The sequence below is a fragment of the Rhodotorula paludigena genome, assembly GCF_050403205.1.
Source record: "Rhodotorula paludigena JCM10292 DNA, Rt_paludigena_JCM10292v1_ctg15, whole genome shotgun sequence".
NCBI lineage: Eukaryota > Fungi > Basidiomycota > Microbotryomycetes > Sporidiobolales > Sporidiobolaceae > Rhodotorula > Rhodotorula paludigena.
The window spans coordinates 59755-82569 of NW_027481443.1; the positions used below are offsets into that span (position 1 = coordinate 59755).

Below are 22815 nucleotides of genomic sequence, written 5' to 3' on the forward strand. Positions count from 1 at the left end.
TCTGTTCGAACTGATGAGGCGCAGGAAGACGAGGGCGCGCGATCGGAAGCCTGTCTTGGTTAGCGGCCAGGTCTGAGCGCTACTGATGAGCCTGCGCATGAGCCTGCAGCTTCTGTGAGCGAGCGACGGGAGGAGGTAGGTCGAGAGTTGGCGCATCGCCTCCTCCGCTTTCGACGCTTCTTGCCCCACCGCCTCGACTCCATCGGGGCCGCATGGCGAGTCGAGATGCAGATCCGCCAAATCAGAGCACCTTCACTCGCGCAGACGAATTTGTCCGCGGCGCCGACGTCCTTTTCAGCCGCGACTTCGACGCGGAGCCGGGTGCCGTCGAGGATGCAGAAGAGCAGCGAATCCTGAGTTCGCTCTGCGCAATCGTACGTCTCACTGCGGCGCTGCCATGTACCTGCTGATCCTGGCCATGCCGCAGCTCGACGAATTCCAGGAGCAGTCGTTCCTCCTCGACCCTTGCCTGGAGGCCCTCGTCTCGCCGCTGCTCAACAAGCTGCGCGCTGAGGCGCGTAGGCCAGGCGCACGACTGGCAAGCAAGCGGCTGAGCAGGCTGGCAAGGCTCGTTTACTTCGTCACCAAAGTGCGGGGAGCCAAAACCGTCGGTGCGGCTTGTTCTTCCGTGCGGACAGCTGCACACGCTGACCTGCCGGCGCCCAGTCCGCTTCTTCCCGCACGAGGTTGCCGACCTCTCTCTTCTCGTCCACCTCCTCTCGCCCAATCCTTCCGGCTCTTCATCCGAGCTGGCGAACGCGACCTGGGAGTTGCGTTACTGCCTCCTTCTCTGGCTCAGCGTGTGCATCCGCCTGCCCTTCTCCCTCTCCCTGCTCGCGACGGGCACGTCTTCCGGCATCGAGGAGATCGGCTTCAGCTGGCTTGACCGGAGCGGGCGGGAGGGTGAGGGTGCCCAGGAAGTTCTCGGGCGTTACTTCGCCAGGAACGACGTCGACCTTTCGAAGCTCGTCCACTGGTGCGAAGAGTCGATGAGTAACCCGGACAAGCCACTTTTGGTGCGTACGAGAGCACAGCACGCTCGTGACTTCATTGGACTGACAAGATGCTTTGCAGGCGCTCGCGCTCGTTTCCTCCCTCCTCATCGTCCTCTCCTCCGCCTCTCCCTCGCACATTCTCCCGCATTTCGCGCGCCTATACGGCCTGCTCGCCTACCTCCCTCCTCCAGCGGACGGGCGTGCTGGCGCTGGCATCGCCAAAGCGCGAGCGAAACTCGCGGGACGCCTTGCGCTGCTCAAGGTGCAAGCAGCTTGCGAGAGCGGCGAGGAAGATGTCCCAGACGAGGTCGAGGTCATTGTCGGCGAGCTGATCGAAGGTCTTTCGCATCCCGTTCGTCGCCCTTACCTTCCACCTTCCTGCCTTCGTGCCTTCCTGCCTTCCTGCTGCAGACGCTGACCCTTTTCCGCGCTTAGGACACCATTTCCCGCTACTCAGCTGCCAAGTACCTGTCTCGTCTTTCGCTCGTCCTCCCGCCCGACTTCGCCGCTCAAGTTGTCGAGGCCGTCCTTGCGACTTTCGAGGAGGCCCTTGCCCCGGCCGAACGCGAGGGCGGCACGGGCGAGGGCAAGGCGCAGGGCGCATGTCTTGCGATCGGCGAGATGGCTCGTCGCGGCCTGTTGTCGCGACAGCAGGAAGGGCAAAAGGACCTCGTCGCACGAGTGCTCGACTGCACGCTGCAAGTGCGTCTGCCATCTGCGAGCCAAATCTTCTGAAGGCGATCAACTGACGCGAGGTGTATGCAGGCCCTAGCGTACGACCACCTCACCAGTCTGCATCCGGTCGGCAGTTCTGTACGAGATTCGGCCTCTTACGTCCTCTGGTCGCTGTCCCGGACGATGCCGTCGAGCCTGCTTTCGTCAAGACAGACGCAGCGACTGGCCGAGTCGTTGCTGTGCACGGCGTGCTTCGATCGCGAGGTCAGCGTAAGGCGAGCCGCGAGTGCAGCGTGGCAGGAGGCCGTCGGACGATGGGTGCGTCGTGCTCTGATCAGTCTGTTCAAGACGTTGCTGATGGTGGCTTTGTGCAGGGTGTGTTTCCACATGGCATCGCTACCTTGCGGCTTGTCGACTTCTTCACCGTTTCGGTCCGACATCGGGCTTTCCTCCAGGCCGCTGTCGGCGTCGCCGAGTACGTCGAGCTACGACTTCTCGGCAGGGAGCCGTCGCTGACACTCTGGACGCAGATTCAATGATTACCGCGCAGCTATTGTCACGCATCTGATCGGTGGTGACGGTGTCGCAAGCACGGGCACCGGCATCGCGCACTACGACGGCGAGATCCGTGCGCTCAGCGCACAAGCACTCGGCAAAGTCGTCTCCGCGGCAGCCGAGCAGCTCGGCGAGAACCTTGCCTTCAAGCAGGTGTGCCTGCTCGTCGCTCGTCGGGACATGTACGGCCATTGCTGACATGCTCTGACAGGTTGCCAAGCTCAGCAAGACCAAGGACGTCGCCAAACTGCATGGCTTGCTCCTCAGCTTGGCTGCATCGGCCGATGCGCTGCTGAGCCTGCCGCAGCGAGACGACTTGCGCATGACCGTGCGCGATGCCCTCTGAGCCGCACTCTGTGGAAGAATGGATGCTCACGTTCTGCACTCAGATCTTTCGCGCTGTGTGCGCGCTGCACCCGTCAACTCGGTCACTCAAGAGCAACCATCTCGTCCTCACCGCCGCCCTTTCCGCACTCGCTTCTTCCGCACCGCCATCGCCCCCGCCATCCGCCTCTTCTGCCGAAGCTCCTTTGCCTGCGAATTGGTTCGACGTCGTCTACCTCGCGTGCGATCGAAGCGAAGAGACGACGCACGAGCAGGCCGGTGAGGCAATGCGACGTGTCTCGGCTGCGGTGGATTGCCGCAAGGAGATCAACCGGTGCGCTTCCTCTCGACGAAATTTGTGGATTGAGCTCAGCAAATCCTCCTCACAGGCTGCTGCTCGACCTGGACTCGCGCAGTGGGACGAGACAGCAGGCCGCTGTGCTTATCCTCGGCAGGACTACCTACTCGGCCGAAACGCACAATGACGAGCGCGTCGCGTTTGTCGTCCAGCGCCTCATAGACTTGATCGCACGAGATGGGTCGAAAAAGGCCGCAACGGTCGAGGGCAGGAGAAACGGCGTCGATGCGCTCGCGACTCTCGTTTGCGTGCACGGCAGATCACTGGCGACATGTGCGTGTCCTCGTCCTCCCCTTCGAGGCATGCGACTACTGACCATGTCTTCGGCAGCTATGCCTGACCTTCTTTCTTCGGCCCTCTCGGCCCTCACGCTTGGGTTCTCCGACTATACTACCGATCAGCGTGGCGATGTCGGCTCGTGGGTCCGGTCCGCAACCGTTATCGCCTGGGCCACCCTTCTCCCAATGCTACTACCGCCTGGCGCCGGCGAGCTAGCAAAGCAAAAGCTGGTCGATGGGGTGGTCGCGAGCATCATCAAGCAGGCCATCGAGAAGCTGGACGGCGTGCGCGAGGCAGCAGGCAGTGCGCTCATGAAGCTTTGGGAGTGGCAATCGACGCGAGATTGCGAGGGCGAGGTCGTGGTCCTGAGGAAGTCGGACGTCTGGCGCGAGATTGCGAGGTCAGTACAATCTTCCATCCATCTATTTACTCGGGTCCTGATCTGTGCCGTCGACAGTGCCGAGCGCCAGGAGTGGCGTGACTTGACTTGGGCGGCCGAACGAATGCTGCCGCTGCTCAGCGTACCCGAGTACCGCGACGAGTTGCTTGAAGGAGCCGTCTTGTCCAACGTACGTGCCTTTCTCACATCTCGCGAGACAGTGCACCTCACTCCGCAATCTATGCAGACGCAGTACTCGTCTGCAACGCCCTTCCTTGACTTTGCGCTTCTTCTGCCACCGCTGCCCGACCCGACCGCATCCACCTCGAACCCTTACTCCCTCCTGTCTCTCCTCATCGACCTCCACAGCCTCGCCAAACGCACTTTTGCCTCAAATCGCCACATCATTCCGCTGCTTTCGCTCCTTTCCTCGCTCGCCGAAGCGGGCGTACTCGACGAGGTCGCGCTTGCAGGCGACGACGTCGCAGACGGCAAGGGACCCAAGACGCTGCTAAACCTGCTCGCGCTCGCGTGCACCGGTGTGGCCAAGTTCAAGAGCGCGGCACGGCTGACCGCTAGCGCGAAGCTGTATGTCTTGTACCCTTCTCTTGCCTTCCCTAATGCCGCTGTTGCTTACGACTCGATTTTCGCTTGCAGCGCTGTGGCTTTCCTCGCCGTTCCCGTCGTCGGCCTCGCAGCAGCCGATAAGCTCCCACTCTTCCTTGCTCACCCGCAACCCTGGGTGCGTCTGCTTTCCGGCTGCCTCAGCTACGCATTCTCCGCTCAGCGTTGACGATATCGAGTTGTCTCAACCACGCAGCTTCGTCAACAGACGGCCGACGAGCTGTTCGGTGCGGTGAGTGCGCTCGGACTCGACGAGGGAGGCGATAAAGGCGCGGAAGGTGGCGAAGGGTTGTTGGCTGTGCTGGGCGGGACGAACTGGTGCGTGCACGAGAAGGCCTCTTTGGGTTGTGTTTGCTAGTCGAAGTTGTTGAGCAGTTGAGCTGAGGAGTGATTGCCCTCTAAACAGGTCTGGCGCGGACGTTGACGCTGAAGGACGGGCGAAGGAGGTTGTCGATTTGCTCAAATCGGCGCTCGGGGCGCGGTAGACGATGACGGACGCATTTACACATCACGTCATCAGCTGCACGAATTCAAGCTGGGTGTGCGAGTCTCGCCTGCGTAAGGACAATGTGCGGGATTCGTCGGTGAAGCTTTGTTGAACTTCTCAACTCCGGGCGGCAGCAATCTATTGCACGCGCTGCAAGCTCTAGACTACTCGACTCGCGCTATGGGATCCTGCTTACCCGGCGGTCCCGCACACCCACACGCCGCGCCATTGCTCTCCTCGCTCCTGCAGCACTCGCCGAGCGCGCCGAGCTGCCTCGTCGCCGAGTCGACCTCTTCGCGCAGCTGCGGGAGGTGCTCGAGCGACTGGTCTGCGAGGGTCTGCAAGGAGGAGATGAGCGAAGAGGGGACGAGTGCGGAGAGCTGCGAGCGCGGCGAGAGGAGCGCGAGGATGAAGAGCGTGTGGAGGAGGATCGCATTCGGGTCGGGCGACAAGGCGAACGGGACCAGAGAGGCGAGAGGAGTGAGCGAGAAGGTGTCGAGCAATGGTGGTAGGGTGGAGGAGGCAGTTGGGCGAGCCGAAAGGGGTGAGGTCGGAAGAGCGGAGATGTGCGAGAGGAGCGTGAGGAGGAGGGAAGAGACGTCCGGCGTGGACTTCGAGGTGCTGAGCAATAGGCGCGAAAGCGACGAGTGCAGCGAAGCCCACGACGACTGTGTGACAGCCGGTGTCAGCGCAATCATCGAACGAAGTAACGAGAGTGAACGCACCTTGTTGAGGGTGACGCTCGTCAGCGACAAGGGCGCATTGAGCGACCCAGGCTCGGCGCCTGCGACTTCAAGCACGACGTAGCCGCGTGGCTGGCCCGTCGCCTTGTCAATCGGGAGCATCGAGTCGTAGGCGAGCTCCACCGGGATCCAATACGAAGGGTACCTGCGCGCGGGGAAGGTCAGCGATTGATACTCGGGCCGCGCGAAACCAGGCAGTACGGAGTGGCGAGACCCACTTGAATCGCGCGACATCAAGAATGAGCACCATGTCATCCTCCTCGCAGAACGCGCCCACGGGCGAGAAGTGCCCATCTCCGGTCTGCCCGAGCGTCTTGCGCGAGTAGCTCAGCGCCATCGTTCCCCTCCCCTTGCTGACGGCGCGCAGGTCGTCGCGGAACTTGGCGATGCCCTCTGCGCGCTGCGCCGCCGACCCGCTCGAATCGAGCAGCGGCGATGTGACCGTCGCACGGAGGCCGTTGCAGCGCGCGAGGCAGGCGAACTCGGGGAGGGTGAGGCCGTCGGTTTCGACCGCTGTTAAGGGCCGGCAGCAATCGAGCATGTCTGATACGGGATCAAGGGAGTGTCAGCGGAATGGACCTTCTCAGGTGGACGAGGTGTGGACGAACGCACCCTGGTCGTACCATCGCCAGCCACCTGTAACATCCGGTACTCAGATCAGCTGATGACACGAGCGCAATGCATGAATGCAACGCACCCTTCCATTTCCTCTGCGGGTCGACCTCGAAGCTGTTGAGGATCTGCACGAGCGAGGCGAGGGCGCAAAAGGCTGGCTCATTCTGCGTGACCTGCAGTCGTACGATTCTAGATGCATCAGCTGACAAGACACGATGCAGCGTAGAGCGAGAGGTGCGGACCATTTGTGGCTGCGGGATAATGCGAGGTCAGCTCAATGACCTATACCTCGGAAGCGCAAAGTGAACATACTGCCAGCAAGAAGTACGACTCGAGATTGTCCTCTGCGAGCGCCTTTGCGAAGAGGCGCTTGCCCTCCTTCGAGGTGAAGGCGATGCAGGACGGCGGGAGAGGCCGCTTGTAGAAGGTGCGCTGCGCGACGAGCTTTGGCGCGGTGGCCATGTCGATGTAGTTGAGTGCAGCGGGCGGTGCTTGTGGTTGGGTGAGAGCTGCGGCGGGGGTTGCGAGGTGGCGCCGAGAAGGGACGGCGAGGAGGGGGGCGGAGACGCGAGAGCTGGCGAGCGGAGTGCGCACGAGGGCGCGGGCGACGAGTCGAGGTTGAGCCAGCGTGGTGAGCGAGGGTACGGCACTCAGCGGTGTGAGCAGCAAAGGCGAGTCGACGAGACGGCGCAGAGCGAGGCGGTGCTACTGCACGCGCTGGTAGCCGCAACTCTGTGCGCCTCCCCTCGAGCGCCACGCGTCTCTCGGCTGACCTCCACTTTGCCCTCGCTCCGATCTCGTCGCCTCCAACTGCTCCAGCCCGGCGCACCGTCGCGCCGCTGCAGTCCGCTGCTGCAGCTCGCTGGACTCAGCCGCCCGACTCGGTGCTCCTCCGGGTTTCTCTTCGCTCGTCTGGACTCTCTCCGCCGCCCGCGTCCCCTCCGTCCCGCACAGCTAGCCTCGCTCCGCACCACCCGCCTGCAGCCATGCCGCCCGCTCCGAGGGGGTCGGCCAGCGGCCAGACCTTCCCCTGCCCCGACTGCGACAAGTCGTTCTCGCGCAAAGAGGTGCGCAGAGTCTCGCCCTCGCTCCATCCCCTCATGTTATCGGCCACCTCGTTGCCCCGAGCGACCCGGCCCTGACTCGCTTGTGCCCGCTCGCAGTACATGGCCCGCCACTACCGCTCGAAGCACTCGAAGGAGAAGCCCTTCTCGTGCGAGCATTGCGCGCATGCCTTCAGCCGCAGGTCCGTACTGGCCCTTTCACGGCATCCCTTCTTCGTTGGGCCGACCGCGCGATTTAGACGGCGGTTGACAATTTGCACCCGCAGTGACCTGCTGCGCCGTCACTACAAGACCTGCAACGAGGCAAAGGTCGCTCGCGGCGAGGTCGAGGCGCCTCCGGCAGTCGACTTCCCTGGCACAGCGGAATCCAGCGGCGTCGACAGCGCAGTCCTCCTTGCGGGCTCGGCGATCTCTGCGCCTCGCGCCGCTGAGGCCTCTACGCCGATGGCGGTGGATGCTCCAGGCTTCATGCCCTACTCGTCCGACGCTTTTCTCCCCGATGGCTTGCCTGTTCCGCCCATGTCCGCCTATTCGTCGGCGGCCGGCTCTGCCGCAACCGGCGCGCCGCAAGCGTCGTCCTCAGCCTTCTCGCCAAATATGGCGAGCCTCTTTGCCAGCAACGCCGCCTCGTCGAGCGCGTCGACCGCCTCGCCCGACTATGCCGTCTTCACCAATTCACCGCTGTCGCACCCCTCGACGGCCTCGACGGGTTTGACGTCGCCCGACACGGGTGCCAAGGCCGCACTCCCCTCGTCGGCGCCGTCATGCGCAAATGGTGCAGCTCAGCCAACCTCGAGCCTCTCGCTGCCGCAAATCATGGCTTCGATCGCGTCGGCGACAGGCGACCGCAGCAGCGGCCCTGCGATGCCGTCGCTGTCCGGTCCGGACTCTTCGGTGACGGAGCAGCCGCACCAGCACCCGGGTCTCAAAGCGTCGCTTGCCGGGCTCGGCAACAACGACACGCTCGCGCCCGGCCTGTCGCGCACCGGCAGCTTCACCAAGGACGAGGTGCTCGCGAGCGAGGTCCTGCAGGACCTCATGCGCTCGCCCTTCGGCGTCAACGGTGCCGGCGTCGCGACCATGTCTGCGCTCGGCAACGGTCCGAACGGGAGCAATGGCGCGAGCTCCGCGGGCAGCACTCCGTGGCACGGCGCCAAGGCGGCCGCGCGAGCTGCCACGGACCCGAACCACGCGCAGGGGAACGAGTCGGTCAGCCTCGTCGACACGAGCGGCGCAGAGTGGGCGTTTGGCACGCCGTTCGCGAGCGGGATCGGGTCGTCGAGCGGGAGCCTCGTCCCGAGTCCCGGGGCGGGTGGGCTGTCCTTTGGAGGCGTCTTTAGCCCCGGACCGGTCAGCAACAAGCTCGAGGAGTCGCCCGCGGCGCAGGCGCTTGCCGAGTACTTCAACAAGGGCGGCGTCGGCGGCATCACCGCGCTCGACCTCGGATTCCCGACCGAGCCGAGCTTGTGGCCAGAATGGATCTACCAGCCTGCGACGGTGCACCAGGAGGACAAGCGGTGGTGGCTGCCCGAACAGAAGTTCTGCCTCGGCTGTGCGTCGCGCGCTTTGCGCCTTCGGATCGTCGCCTCTCTGCATTAGAGACGATACTGACTGTCGATCAACGCGCGCGCAGACCTCTACCCTTGGCACGTCCCGCCTCTCCCCGTCCTCTCGCAGTACGCACGCCAAGCCACCGAGAAGCTCCTCCCGTCCATGCCCATCGTGCACGCCGCTTCCGTCGTCCTGCGCGACATGCCCGCGCACACGGCCTTCGCCCTCACCGTCGCTGGCGCGTGGTACGAGCCCGAGGGGCAGGCGTTCAGCAACGAGATGCTCGTCGAGAAGCGCGTCTTCCTCGTGCGCGGTACGCTGGGCTTCTCTTGCTACTTGCCTGTTGCCGCAGCGCTGAATGGTGCTTTTTTTCTCGCAACAGGCTTCCAGGACGAGGGCAAGTCGTGGAGCGACAAATTTGCCAGCCTGCAGTCCCTCCTGCTCTACCAGCTCCTCGGCCTCTTCCACCGCGACGAGCAGCGTATGTGCCCTGCATCTTCATGCCGTTGAGCTGCTACTGACTCTCCTTGCCATTGCAGAGCGACTTCTGTCTCATTCTTTCCATTCGGCCCTCGTCTACATGCTCCGCGCGCTCGACGTCCCAGCCAAGGTCCGCGCGCGCACCGACGAGCTCGTCGCGCCCGGCCCCTCGCTCACGGGCGACGCCCTCGAGCAAGCGTGGAAGAACTGGGTCGAGGTGGAGACGTGGCGCCGCTGCGCCTTTATCGTCTTCCTCACCGACCTCGAGCACGCGGCCGCGACCAACTCGGCGCAGCTCCTCGCGCTGAGCGACCTCGACCTCGACCTCCCGGCGTCGGACCGCGCGTGGAACGCCAAGAGCGCCATCGAGTGGAGCGAGATCTCGACCAACACGCTCACCCCGCCCGCCGTCAGCTTCCTTGCGGCGATCCGCGCCCTTCTCGCGCCCAAGACGCCCGAGCCGTTCTCGACCGAGGGCGTCCTCCTCAATGAGCTCAGCAGGCTCTCGAGCTTTCCGCTCCTCGTGCTGAGCAGGACGCTTTCGTACCTCGAGAGGAAGACGCAGGAGGCGCTCTCTCAGATTGACCCCTTCAAGTCGCTTCGTGCGTTTTCGACAACTCTGCTCTCGTCCCGGCTGATTGCTGACTTGCGCCCTTCCTGCAGTCGGTGGTCTCGGCATCTACGAGGGTCGCGAGCAGGAGCATCGCGACGTCCTGCAGCGCATCCGCGCCGGACGCGAGACGCTTCGCCGCTTGCCAGGTGGTATCGCTCGTGGCGGTGGTGAAGGGTGGTACCGCGATATCATCCCCTCGGCTGAAGACTTCCACCCTGCGCCGAGTCCCGCTCCCCCGACCACGACCCGAGCGTCGAACGCGTCGGCGAGCGACTCGACCTCGCCTAGCACGCACTCGCCCTTCACGCCCCTCGACGACACGTCGCCCGCGGCGACCGCGTCTCTCTCGGAACTGTTTGCCGAGTTTGACGAGACGCCGTACCAGCCGTTCCACGGCGCGGGCGGCACGCAACCGGGAGAGACGTACGAGGCGGCGCAGGAGCGGCTGCGCAAGCTCGCGCAAAGACGCCTCGACGAAGTAAAGGCCAGCACGCCTGCAGCTTTCGACTTCATGACGGGCTTCACGGGGACGGGTGCGGCGCCGTGGTGAGGCGTGCGAGTGCGGTGGTCCCGCTGGTTCTGACTTGTCTCGATCCATACGTTTGTGTTCTGTCCAGTCTGTCGTCCTGCCCGTTCCATTTTAGTGCGCCGTGTTGTGTACAAGTAGCTGTCCTCTTTGCTCATCCCAAAATGCCTGGTAGCGCCGCTCGTGGCTGCTCTCCTCCCCTCGCTCGGTCCACGAGCACTTGAAGAGAGATGCTACCAGTACATGCATTCTTGATCGATCGGGAAACTACGTGCGAGCGAAGAGACGGGAGGGTGGCGCGGAGAGCGAGGAAGAGAGGGCTAGAGGTCGAGCGAGCGCGGTGCGTGCGGTAGAGATAGATGGGTAGACAACGTGGGAAAGGATGAGAACGGCGAACAACTGAGAGCGAGGGGAACGAATGGGTATCATGGAAGCAGAAAGAGAAGACGGAGGGGCTCGGAGCGGAACAGACAGCAAGGCAGCTCGGCTTAGAGCGTCTGCGGCGCCGAGAGGCTCGTCCGCAGCTTGGACGGGTCGAGCTGCTGCTCGTCGTCGCCGCCAGGCGCACCCGACTCGGCGCACTGCTGCTCGCCCTGCTCGCCCTTGGGCGCCTCCGACATGTCGGCGTCCTCCTGCTCCGTGATGCGCTCGTCCTCGCCGACGCCCTCCTCCCGCTCGAGCTCGGCCATGCGCGCCCGCAGCGCCGCCTGGATCGTGGGCAGGTCGAGCTCAGTCTCGTCCTCGCTGTCGTCCTCGGCGCCCGCACCGCCCGCGCCGCCGCCAAACGCGAGCGAGAGCGCGCCGGGGACCTGGTTGATGTTGATCGCTCCGCCGAGGATGCCGCTCGGCGCGCCACCTGCGCCGTTGCCGCCGCTGCCGCCGGCCATGAGGGCGCCCCGGGGACCGTTGCCGCCCTGACCGAAGGGCTCGACGAATTCCTTGGGCGTAGCGTAAGGCGTGCCGGCCTCGACGCGCTGCTTGACCCACTGGTACCACTCGTCCTTCGTGCGGTCGCCGAGGAGTGCGACGACCATGAGCGTCATGTTGTCGCAGCCGACGCCGCCCCAGTCGGAATCGGGGGCGAGGCAGCGGTCCATGAGGTCCTCGCAGATGGACGCGAGCGACTTCTCTTGCGAGATGGCGAGGCGGACATAGTCGATGACTTGTTGCGAGGTCAGGACATCCCAGATGCCTGTGGGCGCGGCTCATCAGTCTCATGTTGATCACGAAGCACGAGCGGAACGCACCGTCGCATGCGATGACAACGAACTCGTCGTCCGCCGTAGCCTCGTGCACGGTGATATCGGGGTCGGCGGTGACGATCTGCTGCTCGGGCGCGAGGTTGGCGTTCTGCTTAAAGTCGAAGTCGCCGAGCGCTCGTGACAGCGCGAGGTTGCCTATCGCGAAAGTCGATCAGCGGAAGCAACGACTATGTGAGCGAGAAGGGGTGGGGCCACACCGTTTACTCGGCCAAACTCGACGAAGCCGCCTGCAGCAACGATACGCGAAGTCTCGCCCTGGTTGGTCGGCTTGTGGTCGAAAGAGAGGGGTTTTGCCTCGCCGCCAACCGACATGACTGCGCGCGAGTCACCGGCGTTCGCCTGCGCGAGATGACAGATGTCAGCAAGGAGGGGGGCCAGCACAGCCACCCGCCAGCTCGAGACGCACGCAGATGAGGTTGCGCTCGGGCGTGACGATGAGCGAGACGGCAGTGCATCCTGACGGATCGCCACGGAAATCGGGGTCTGTGGGCGAGACAGTGCGTCAGCTCGCAAACAGCGACTGCGCAGCCCCACCGGCCACTCTGGGCAGGAACGCACTCGCTCGCAAGTCCTCGTCCGTCTCGAGGAACGCCCGCTTCAAGCTTGCCTCCCAGTCCCGCTTCTTGAAGAAATCGTTTGCAGCCAAGCGGTGATGCACCGTGTCGCCAGCGAACTTTGCGACCGTCGAGCCTGCAGAAACACGTGAGCCACGGACGCACAGGATGACCGAGACGTCTGTTGCGTCGCCGAGGGAGAGAACGAAACGTACCACCATGCCCGTCATACACTGCAAAGAAGGACGTCTTCTTGCCATCGACCTCGTCTCCGAGCGATAAGACGCCGGCGTGCGAGTCCTCCATCGCTGCAGATCCAGCAGCGCAGGTCAGCTCTGTGCTCTCCTGTAGTGCATGTCAGACGTTTGCAAGCGGTCCCCCTTGCGGCGGGAGCCGGCGAGATGGCGCTGCAAACGTCGACGAGGAGGCGGTACCGGTCGCGGAGGCGACTGGCGCCCGGGACAGCTCGACGTACTCAAGCGCCACCCCTGCATGCACGAGACAGCCCATGCTAGCCTGTGTGAGCGTCCAGCATCAGCTCTGCTCGCTGTCGACGGCAGCTGCAGCGGGCGGAGTTGCGTGCGTGCCCCGCCGATGAGCAAGGCGAGACGAGCGCCGGGGCGGGCGCGGGGCGAGGGGAGCGCACCGTTCATCCTCGCCTTCGTGGCCCTCCTTGGTGGTGACGGGCTCGGACAGTGTCTGGCCCATTCGGTCGGCTGAGGGGGCGAGAGCGGAGGTCGAGCGAGCGAGAGACGGTCGTGCGGGGTCGACGGGCGGGCAGAGTGTAGCTGCGCTGGTGTCAGGCGCTGGCTGGGAGCAGACGGGTCACGAGTGCGCTCGTGCCTGCAGACGATGCGAGCGAGGATGCGGGCGGGGGCGAGGCCGGGCGGTGCTCTCGTCGCTCGTCGCCCGCGTCGCCGCCGAGCTCGTCGATCTCGCTGTCGCTTCCCTCCCACCTGCAGATGTGCTCGCTAGGCTCTTACTCGTAACGCGCTCGACACTGTGCGAACAGCCGAGCGACTGTCTCGGCTCGTTTCGTGGCAGCGCATGATCTTCAGCTCCTTCCCGCCTCCTTGCCTGTCCACGCGGATGTGCTTCTTGCTTCTCGCGGAGCTCCTACGCGTCCGTCTACTGTCTCGTATCGCTTGCTCCAAACCCTGCTGGCGCCCACATGCTGCTTCAAAGGGTCAGGGAGCGATTCCCGTTACTAACATGCGCCTGCGCTACGGAGGCTCGTAAGGTGAAGGCTGTGGTTTGAACTTCTAATCTTCTGGTGTTGATCAGGCGAGACCTCCAACACTCCAGTGTTGCTCATAGAGGCTGTCTTGCCCGGGAGCGCCGCTGTGACATGGCTGAGCCGCTGCTTCCTGCCGCCGTCGGGGCGTCAGATGCTCCAAGAGCATGGTTAGCCGTACAGCTCAAGGCGGTAGGCACCTGACTTGTCGCATCAATTGGGTCGCCCAGATTCAAGTGCAAGAGCAAGACAGCTTCGTCGGACCGACTGCTCAAACCCATTGTTTGTGTATGTACAAAAACGGCCCGGCCTTCATCAAAGGCCGCGTGGCCCAATGGCAAGGCGTCTGACTACGACGAGTTCAGTACTCGCCGATATCAGGAGATTGTGGGTTCGAACCCCATCGTGGTCACTTCTTTTGCTGCTGCTACCTTTTCCTCTTCCCGTGGACATGGCGTGGCTGCCAGTGCTTTTGCATGTCAGCGAGCACTCTCTTCTGCCAGTCGCCTCTCGCGCGCGACTTGCAAGTCGTGCAATGCGTATATCTCTAGCAGCTACCTCCTCAAGCTCACCTCCGCCGCTTGGCCCTGCCGCCCGGCGTCTCCCCGTTCTGCTCGCCCTCATTCGCCGCCGCCCGCTTGCTCCCTGCACGTTCGAGCTCCTCGCGAGGAAGGACCTCGCACGCGCCCTCGTCCCACAAGTCCTGCCCGACGATCCGGCGCACCGCCGTGAGGACATCGTCGTGCGGGACCATGGCCGAGTGCCGGCGGCGCATGACCTCGACGGCGTTGGCGTCCTGCGCCGTCTTGCCGCCGAGCTGGATCCCCTCGCACTCGTCGGCGTCCTCGACCGCGCCGAGGTTCTCGACGCCAAACTCGCGCATCGTGTTTTGTGCGATCGTCGACGACAGCGCGCATGCGGGCACGTTGAACAGGTACGGCGCGGCGGAGGCGTCGCTGCGCGAGTGTACTTCGAGGCGCTGGAAGCTGCAGCGAGAGCGCGTGAGGGGCGCATCGTCGACGGCGGCGTTGGTGCTCGTGCGGCGAGACGGCGTAGGCGGCGCGTCCGGGGCGAGCGAGCCGCCTGCATGGCGGTGGTGGTGCAGACGCAGGCCGGTGCTGCGAGTAACGCGCACTGTCTCGCTGTCCGCAAGCACAGGTGAGGAAGCACGCTCGCCCGCTCGCAACGTCGATCCCATCGAGCGCCGCGGACGCTTGCTGGACGACGAAGTGGCGTTCGAGTCATCTGGCGTTGCTCCCTCGGACGGGCGAGACCGCTTGGTCCGCGGGGATGCAGGCGCAGGCGTTTCGGGCGCGAGGCGGCTCGAACGGCGCACTGGAGAGGGAGGTGCCTCTGGTACATCCACCGCCGCCTTCGTCGACGACCGCGTACGGCGAGGCGAGGTGCGCGCAGCGACGGACTCGACGACCTTGTCCACGGCCTTCGCGCGGGAGGGACGGCCGGTGACGACGATCTCATCGCCTTCTTCGTCCGCCTCGGCAGGCTCGTCGGCGACGCCAGGTGCGTCTAAGTCGACGGTGGGTGCGCGCGAGCTCGCCAAGAGACTGGCCGCGACGTCGTCGGCCTGAAGGATAAGGAACGTCAGCTGGAAGTGCGAGGGACCCTCGTTGGAGGCGACTCACGCTGTTGGCGGTCGAAACACTTGCCTCGCGAACGGACTGGACCTGTCAATCGTAAGGTATGAGCAAATCTGTTGCGCCGCATGGATAGAGCCCACGCACCTCCGTCGGACCGATCCCGTCCCCATCTGTGTCGACCTCAGTCGCCTCAACGCGGTACCGCTGCCGTTCTTCGTCCGTGGTTGGGGGCTCCTCGACCTGCGGCGCGTATGAGGGGGCGCCTGCGGGCTCGTGGTGGTCGACATGCTCCTCCTGCTGGACCGCCTTGCCGAAGCGGATGGGTGTCGATGGATCCCACTCGCCAGCGTCCTGAACGTTGACGACATGCGGCGACGACGCGGCCGCGGCGAGCTCAACAGACGCAGCAGCAACATGCTGAGTCGGATCGGTATTCTCGGACAGATGTTCGCCATGCAGCGCCTCGTTACGGTCCGCCTGTGTAGCAGAGAACTCAGTGAGAAGTTCTGGCGCGAACGCGGTCAGACACGCACCTTCAGCGGGGTCGTCTCCGCCTCGTTGGCAAGCTGGTCCTCCTCTTCGTCCTGCTCCTCGAGCTCGTCTCGTTCGTCCTCGCTGCGATAGCTGATCGGCTCCGAGGATGGGGCTTGCGACGGAGCATCGACCGCGGCGGCTGCGTCCAAGGCGTCGACTGCCGAATCCATGCCGCCTGGCAAGGTCGAGCTGTCCTCGACTTGTTCGGGCGGCTCGCCGACCTCGATCGGGTCAACGGACGTCTCGGTGACCGTCTCGGCCTCGACAAGCGCGTTCGAAGCGTCCGAGGCTTGCGCGCCAGAGGTCGGAGCAGTCGTCGGCCCAGCCTCGTCCTCTTCGTCCGCTTCGTCGACTACGAGAGCGCCGCTTGTGACGAAGTCGACGTTGTTGGGCAGGCCTAGAACCGGGACCGATGCGAACTCGGTGACGGGCTGGCTGTCAGACTGGTCGTCAACGTCGATGACGGCGCCGTCATTCTGGCCATCATCTGCAGCGTCGAAGGCGAGGTAGTCTTCGAAGCGAAGCTCGTCGCCACCTGCGTCAGACCCCGTGGCGCTAGTGCTGGCGTCGGCCTCGGCGTTCGAACCAGCGGTGTCAGCCGACTGCCCCGGCGCTGAACGGGTCGCGTCGGCAGAGGCCGCAAGCTGCGGATCGTTGCCAGCTGAAGACGTCGGGACGGCAATGTCGGGATTTTGCGGCGGCGCGACGCCGGCGACGATTGGTGGCTGCTCGCGGTCCTGAACGGCAAGAGGCGGAGGCGTCGCGCCGAGAATAGCTGTGGCAGCTTCCGCGGGCGGAGAGGAGCGTGTGGGCGACGGCGGAGCGAGCACGGCGGCAGTCTCGGACGGCGGCACCGAAAAAGGAGCATCGTCGTCGAGAACGATGAGGCCTTCGCCACCGCTCGGTGCGCTCGTGTAGTCGGACACCTCTGCCATTGAAGCAGCGCTGACGGTGATAGACTCGCCTGTCGGCTGCATGGACGCGACGAATGTGGCGTCCTGCGACTCCTCCTCCGTGACGCCGACCCGGATTGGCGCTTCATCGGCCAATGTTGGGTCGCCGCGCTCCTCGTCGCTATATACGGGACTGTCAACCCCATGCTCGGCCGCGACCGACTCGTAGCGCACGGCCGAGTCGAATGCGGGAGCGGGACCAGGCTCGAGTTGGAAGTGCGACGACAGCGCTGGCTCGCTGAGCAGTGGTGCTAGCGCTGGCGAACGCTTCGGCGTGTGAGTCGTCGGTTCGGTTACCGCGAACGGCGGTGACGAGACGGGAACGACCGGATTTTCGAGGGGCGCGGGCGCGAGTTGCTCCGACGAGGATGCCGTCACTGACTCGGTCGCAGCGCCTGTGGACGCCGCAGGCGTGTCGAGTCGGACAGCTGGAGTCGAGAAAGGAGTGACATCGGGTAGGATGTCTGGGTTCCTCGGCGGGGCGACGCCATTGATGATGGGCGGCTGAGTCTCGTCTGCGGACGAGACAGGGGGAGGACTCGCGCCAACGAGCCTCGTTGGCGGCGGGGCAGCGTCGACGGCATTTACCGTGGCGTGCGAGACATCGTTGACTGCGTGTCTCGCAGGAGACGCTGTCGGAACCTCCTCGTCATCGTCGACAACGACGAGACCGCCACTACTTGGCGCAGCCTGCGTCTCGTCCCGCCCAGTCGCCGAAGCATCCTGCATGCGAACGAGAGGCGCGAATCGTCCGACCAAGCGACCATCCCGGAGCTCCTCGTCTGCGACGCCGACGCGCACAGGCGCTTCGGTTTCGGTCGGGTCACTGCGCTCGTCGTCGCTGTGCACCGGACTGTCGACGTTGTGCTCGGTCGGAACGGGTTTGTAGCGTACGGGCGAATCGAAGGACGGCGCTGGGCCAGGTTCCAGCTGGAAGTGCTCGGAGAGTTGGTGCTCGTGCAGCGCGGAAGCGGGAGCGGCGGGGGGAGGGGCACGTTCGACGAGCATAGTGGGAGGCGCTGCGCTCGCCGAAAATGCGCTCGAAGTCGGCTGCGCTGCGCTCGCGGCGAGAACCTCATCAGGCTGCGTCCCGCTCGATGGCTCGACAGCGTCGACATCGAGTTGAGCGGCGGTCGAGCCGTCCGGAGCGGGGTCGTCATCGAAAGTGGTAGTCCGAACGGGAGAGAGAATCGTCGCAGTTATCGCAAAGTCGCCGCCTTGAGTCTGGCTGTGCGCCGAGGTGGGCACGAGAAGCGGGTCAGAGAAACCAGCTTCGTAACGTTCCACGAGGCGAGACGCGATGTCGTCGAGGCCGGCGCGTGCCGCAGCAGACGTGTCGTCGTCCTCGTCGTCGATCGTCTCTGGACGGTCGAATGCGGAGCGGTCGGGCGAGTCCTCACGGTCGCGACGAGTGTCGTCCTGAAGGTCGCGCCGGTCGTCCTCATCCTCGTCTTCGGTCTGAACGAGCGCGTCGTACAACTCGTACATGTCGTTGAATTGCTGTTCGAGCAGCAGCAGGATCTTAGATCCGCTCTCGCGAGCGCGGTTGATCTGCTCATCGAGCTCGACGAGCTTTTCGGCGAGGTCGTCCGGCTCGTAGTCTCGGAGTGCAGGCCGACCCTTCTCGAGCCACTCGGCCAGATGGTCGCGGACGTCGGCCGAGGTGAACGAGACGGCCGAAGATGCGTCGTCGAAATCGTCCTCCTCCGCCTCCGGCTCTGACGGTGTCGGCGGCGCGCGGCCTTTGCCCTTGGCTTCGTAGGGGATGCGCGGGCGGAGGTCCTGTGAGAAAGGAGCTGTGTCAGAACTTTGCCGTGCAGGAAAGCAGTCTGAAGTCACGTACCTCGGAATCCTCATCGGCGTAGAGCTGTTCGAGGGAGATCTCCGACTCGGCATCCTCTTGCTCCACTTCCATCGCTGTGTCCACCTCGGGCTCCTCGCGGCCCGGCTCGACCTCGTCGCCAGGGACACCCTGTCCGAAGAACTCGATTTCGTCGATTGCTTCGGCGCCGTCGACCTGCATCGCAGTGTCCGTCGTCGGCTCGGACTGCTCGGTATCTTGAATGAGCAGCAGTGCGTCCTCCTCGATGAGCTGCTCGACGTTCGCAACGGGTGCGTGCGCCTGCTCCTGGGCGGTGAGCTCAACGCTGCTGTCGCCCGTCTCGAGCTCGTCCTCGACATCCGCGAGCGCAGCAGACGAGACGCCCTCGTCCTCTGCGGCGATGGACGCAGACGGGACGGGCAGCGTCGCGCTCGGGACGGAGAACCATGGCGGCAGAACGGCTTCGAGCGTAGCTGCATCCTGCGCGCTGAGCTCCGGCTGCTCAGGCTCGGACGCTGGAGGAGCAGTCGCTCCGTACATCGCGCGATGCGGGAGCGGGAGAGTCGCAGTGTCGGTGCGGGCGGGCGAGAGTGTCGGCGAGATGGGTCGCGGCGGACGCTGCACCGGCGGCGGCGACGGCAGCCCGGCGTCGCCCTCGTCCGAAGAGCTGTCAAGCTCAATCAGCTCCGTACCCGCCTCGGTGCGCTGAACGCCAGCGGGAGAGCCAGGCGGAGGCGTATCCTCCTGCTCCGGCTCGATCTCGTCCTCGTCCTGCTCGACGACGAAGCGAGCGGAGCCGCGCCCAGCCCACTCGGCTTCGGCCGAGTCCATCGCGCTGCCGACACTCGCGTTCTGCATGTCGGCCGCGCTGCCGTCGTCGTCTGGCGCGTAATACTCCTCCTCGCCGTCGACTTCTTCTTCGTCCGCAAAGCCTGCGGCGTCTTCGTCCTCGTTGTCGATGTCCCCCTCGGCGGCGCCGCGCTGCATGCGGTACTGCACGTCAGGCCGGCCGAATGGGTCGCGGCGAGGTGCGCGCTCGTCCTCCTCGTCCTCCTCGTCCTCGTCCTCGTCGTCAGCCTCGACCTCGACGTCCTCCTCGTCCGAATAGCGATACTCGTCCCCGGCCGGCGCTTCTGCGCGCTCGACCGGCTTGACGCCTTCGTCGAGCGCATCTGGGTCGAGTTCCCGCTCAGAGTGGAGTCGCGGCGAAGGCTGTTCGATCTCGTCGTCCTGCTCTTCTGCGGAAGGCGCCGTGTCGAGGCCGTACGTCTCCTCGCGGTCACGCTCGTCGTACGCCCTGGTACCATCCACAGTCGCGCCGTCGGCGTCCGACGAAGGCGCAGAGACGGACTCTGCCGCACGCGGGACGAAGAGCGGCGCGCGGTCCGGGTTGGGCCTTTCGCGCATGAGGAGGACGGCGGTCGTGGGTTCGGGAGATGCAGACGAAGAAAGAATGAGGGGTTCTTCGGCGGAGGGCGTACGTGTGTGGCCGAGAGAGGGAGGCGAGTAGACTGATCCGGGCTGTGACGCCTTGTAGGCATCGAGGTCCGGGTAGACTGCGGCCGACTCGGCACTGTGGACGTGGGTCAGCAATGTGTCGACTCAGACGAGCACAAATGGCGACACGCACAAGTCCTCCTCGCGCACTTCGCTGTCGTCCGCCATGTCGACATCCTCCTCCTCTTCCTCGTCGCGCCCACCGAGCGCCCTGACCTGTCCGAAAACGTCCTCCGCGCCGCTCTCGACCCTCTCCCTCCGCTCCTCCTCCTCGGCCCTCCTCCTCTCCCTCTCGCGCGCCGCCTCCTCCCTCAGCCGCTGCGCCTCCTCGCGCTCCTTCGCGCGCTCAGCCCGCTCCCTCGCGCGCCGCACGCTCGGGAGCTCGACGCCGACGGGCGGCTGCAGCGCCGAGCGGATCGAGGTCGTGAGCGACGAGATGAACGAGTCGAACGCGGGCGCTGAGAGCGTCTCGAACGGGTTGTTGCTGCTGCCGTGCCCGATCCCATTGAGCTTGCTACGCGGGACGGGGCCGGCGGTGGAAGTGCTTGTAGCAGGGGAAGCGACGAGCGTGCGGGAGAGGTAGGCAGACGAAGGGGTGTTGGTCGGCGCGGAAAGGCGCGCCGCGGCTGAGAGCGTTGGCGGGGTCGCGACGGCCGTCGCAGGCGAGTGTGTGACCTGCGCGCGGCTCAGAGGAGAGGGGCGGGCGTGGAAGAGGGACGGGCGGAGCGAGGTGGGGTAGCTGGGGGACGAGGGAGACGGGCGGTGGTGCGGTGTTGCGAGCGAGGGCCCCGTAGCTGGCGGCTGTGTAGGCCGGCGCGGCTGACTCGGCGTGCCGTAGCTCGCCATCCGCACGTTTCGCTAGCCCCCGCAAGGACGGATCTGGGCAACGGGGTATGAGGCACCAGCGTTAGCGGGATCGTGGCTTTTGAACGGAAACAGTACCTACCTGCTAGGTTCTTCCCTAGCAAGAGGTACGCGTAGCCTTGCGAGCGCACGAGCGAGGTGCGAAGGTCGAGGTCGGCGGGACGCGACGTCAGGCGGGAAGGAAGCAGAGCGACGAGCGACCGTAGCAAGGCAAGCACAGGCTCGGCAGCGTTAGGGTGGTGCCTCTGTCGAGGCGCACGCGTCAAAGCGAGCGCACTGCGTCAGGACGAGGTACCGACGGCCCCGCTTCGACGCGTCAAGGCGATGTCAAGGATCCATTGTTCCCTCTCTTCTTCTCTCTCGTGCAGCGATGGTTCGAAAAGGTATACAGCTGAGTTACGGAGGGTGGCTGTCCGCACGCAGGCTGGGAAGGGCGAGGAGGACAGCCTTGCTTTGAAGAAAGGGCGGGGAGAAGAGCAACTACGGAGGCCAAGCGACCGATAGGCCGCGGGTAATCATGGCAGAAAATTGAGGTGTTTACGAGGTCATGCGCAGGATCTTGTCGAGGACTGAGGGACAGACGAGAACACGGGTCAGCGCGACAGACAGCAAGGACGAAACGGGTGGACACGACGCACCCTGCTCGTACGAGATCTCATCCAAGTCGGTGCCCTGGACCTCGACTGCGAGGCCGACCAAGCTGCGACGAAGCGCGTCCTTCGACGAGGCGTACAGCATCTTCTCCTTGATCTTTGCCTCGTCCGGCGACCTGAAGAAAGCGGTACAGGGAGGTCAGTCGACGCTTGGGGAGACAAACGCCGTGTGAAAGGCGCACCAAGCAACGAAGCAGATCTTGCTCCGCTTGCCCTCGTCCTTCTCGTACTCAAAGTCGTAGACGGCGTAGCGGGGCGAGTTGGCCGGGAGCGCATCGAGGAACTCGTCGTAGTTGCCAGACTCGGACGACTTCTCGACCTGGATCTTCTGCAGGTCGTCCGAGAGCTTGAAGACGATGAACTTGGTCTCTGTAAAAGCGGATGATGAGCTGAGTTCCCGCTTGACACACGGATGTGCAGAGGGGCGGCAGCACAGAGGGACGCACTCTTGCCAAGCTTGAGCGACTGGAACGTCTCCTGGCACGACGGGTCGACTGCGACACCGGAAGACTGGGAGGGTAAGAGCGAGTGTCAGCGGGCCACCATCCGTGCCAGCGACACGAGCGGTGCATGCGCGTGGGCGAGGCGTAACGCCCTGTGCTGCACGTTGTTAAGCGACAAGCTGCAGGCGACGGTCTCGAGCACTGCAGACTCGCCACGCGTCTTACGCATTCGCCCTAGGCGCTGCTGTCGCGCTTCTGTGCAGCCAGCCCCCGCCTGATTCCCCCGATCCGCATCGCACAGTGCGCGACGTCCGCAGACTCAGAGGTGCGCCCAGCTGCATCCAATTGAGCTGTGTTCCTCGGTGCAGGGCTCAACAGGCGCCCAGACAGCTGAGACGAGGGAGGACCGGGCGGTTTGATGACGCGGAGGACGGGGCGGACGGAGGGGGGGTCGCGAAGGGCCGTGCGAGAGCGTCGCGCAAGGCTCGTTGGCCGCGCAGTAGCTGTGCAACTCGCTCCGACTCACCATGGCTGGAACGGACGAGCACGCGGGGGTGGGGAGGAGCAAGGGCGAGCGAGCGACTCGGCCTGGTCCTCGCGGCCGTCGTGCGGGTTGGCGTCTTCGCAGCGCGAGCGAGTCAGCACGATGCCGCCGCGCAGGGTCACCGGGCTCCAGAGACAGGTCTTCGGCCTCTACCGCCGCGCTCTCCACCTCGTCCAGTCCAAGCCCCTCGTCCGTCTCCCTCTCTCCCCTCCTCGACCGGGTCTCGCAGTCTCACCGCTCCCGCCTTCGCACAGAAGAACCGCCCAGCCTGGTTTGCTTTTGTCTCGCACCAGTTCCGCCACCCCTCGCTCGGCGGCGGGCTCAAGCGCAAGGACGTCAGCGCCATCGAGCATCTCCTGCGCCGCGGCGACAAGATGATCGAGACGTACGGGTCCCCGGGCGTCAAGAACGTCGTCGTCCCCGAGGACGCGCACAACTGGCCGCAGAACTGGGTCGCAAAGGGCGGCAAAGAGGGCCTGGGACGATGAGCGGGACGGCCGCTTCCTCCCGCCATCGAGCGGAACGACGGTTTCGGGCTCGCCGTTGAGGCGTAAAGCCAGTCTCCGCTCGCCCACAGGTGTGCATGTCT

General features: G+C 64.9%; 7 protein-coding genes across 7 annotated transcripts; 3 read left to right on the top strand and 4 right to left on the bottom strand.

The window, feature by feature from the left end:
- Positions 1 to 212: 212 nt before the first annotated feature.
- On the top strand, positions 213 to 4674 carry CIN1 (Cin1p; the record flags this gene model as incomplete). Its single annotated transcript, XM_076648343.1, has 17 exons — positions 213 to 374; positions 428 to 611; positions 667 to 1016; positions 1075 to 1347; positions 1431 to 1697; positions 1761 to 1988; positions 2045 to 2145; positions 2201 to 2378; positions 2437 to 2553; positions 2615 to 2883; positions 2939 to 3180; positions 3238 to 3586; positions 3644 to 3755; positions 3813 to 4153; positions 4223 to 4307; positions 4386 to 4507; positions 4596 to 4674. 17 exons carry the CDS (start codon positions 213 to 215, stop codon positions 4672 to 4674), a joined length of 3459 nt encoding a protein of 1152 aa, XP_076506032.1.
- A 166-nt stretch (positions 4675 to 4840) lies between these two features.
- JCM10292_005738 (phytochelatin synthase family protein) lies at positions 4841 to 6496 on the bottom strand (the record flags this gene model as incomplete). Its single annotated transcript, XM_076648344.1, has 7 exons — positions 4841 to 5344; positions 5402 to 5564; positions 5638 to 5962; positions 6032 to 6055; positions 6117 to 6207; positions 6277 to 6285; positions 6347 to 6496. 7 exons carry the CDS (start codon positions 6494 to 6496, stop codon positions 4841 to 4843), a joined length of 1266 nt encoding a protein of 421 aa, XP_076506033.1.
- A 524-nt stretch (positions 6497 to 7020) lies between these two features.
- On the top strand, positions 7021 to 10292 carry JCM10292_005739 (C2H2-type zinc finger protein; the record flags this gene model as incomplete). The annotated part of the gene is made up of 7 exons (XM_076648345.1): positions 7021 to 7101; positions 7198 to 7280; positions 7365 to 8650; positions 8732 to 8962; positions 9032 to 9130; positions 9189 to 9731; positions 9793 to 10292. The coding sequence occupies 7 exons, from the start codon at positions 7021 to 7023 to the stop codon at positions 10290 to 10292; spliced, it is 2823 nt and encodes a 940-aa protein (XP_076506034.1).
- Positions 10293 to 10756: 464 nt separating this feature from the next.
- JCM10292_005740 (PP2C family serine/threonine-protein phosphatase) lies at positions 10757 to 12792 on the bottom strand (the record flags this gene model as incomplete). The annotated part of the gene is made up of 8 exons (XM_076648346.1): positions 10757 to 11460; positions 11516 to 11665; positions 11728 to 11869; positions 11937 to 12013; positions 12089 to 12220; positions 12300 to 12392; positions 12560 to 12600; positions 12731 to 12792. 8 exons carry the CDS (start codon positions 12790 to 12792, stop codon positions 10757 to 10759), a joined length of 1401 nt encoding a protein of 466 aa, XP_076506035.1.
- Positions 12793 to 13886: 1094 nt separating this feature from the next.
- Positions 13887 to 20568, bottom strand: JCM10292_005741 (uncharacterized protein; the record flags this gene model as incomplete). Its single annotated transcript, XM_076648347.1, has 6 exons — positions 13887 to 14903; positions 14962 to 15003; positions 15061 to 15393; positions 15450 to 18185; positions 18247 to 19798; positions 19856 to 20568. The coding sequence occupies 6 exons, from the start codon at positions 20566 to 20568 to the stop codon at positions 13887 to 13889; spliced, it is 6393 nt and encodes a 2130-aa protein (XP_076506036.1).
- A 555-nt stretch (positions 20569 to 21123) lies between these two features.
- Positions 21124 to 22211, bottom strand: JCM10292_005742 (actin-binding ADF family protein; the record flags this gene model as incomplete). Its single annotated transcript, XM_076648348.1, has 5 exons — positions 21124 to 21155; positions 21225 to 21355; positions 21422 to 21608; positions 21686 to 21749; positions 22209 to 22211. 5 exons carry the CDS (start codon positions 22209 to 22211, stop codon positions 21124 to 21126), a joined length of 417 nt encoding a protein of 138 aa, XP_076506037.1.
- A 117-nt stretch (positions 22212 to 22328) lies between these two features.
- SDH6 (Sdh6p) lies at positions 22329 to 22714 on the top strand (the record flags this gene model as incomplete). Its single annotated transcript, XM_076648349.1, has 2 exons — positions 22329 to 22415; positions 22481 to 22714. 2 exons carry the CDS (start codon positions 22329 to 22331, stop codon positions 22712 to 22714), a joined length of 321 nt encoding a protein of 106 aa, XP_076506038.1.
- Between the last annotated feature and the right edge of the window lie 101 nt (positions 22715 to 22815).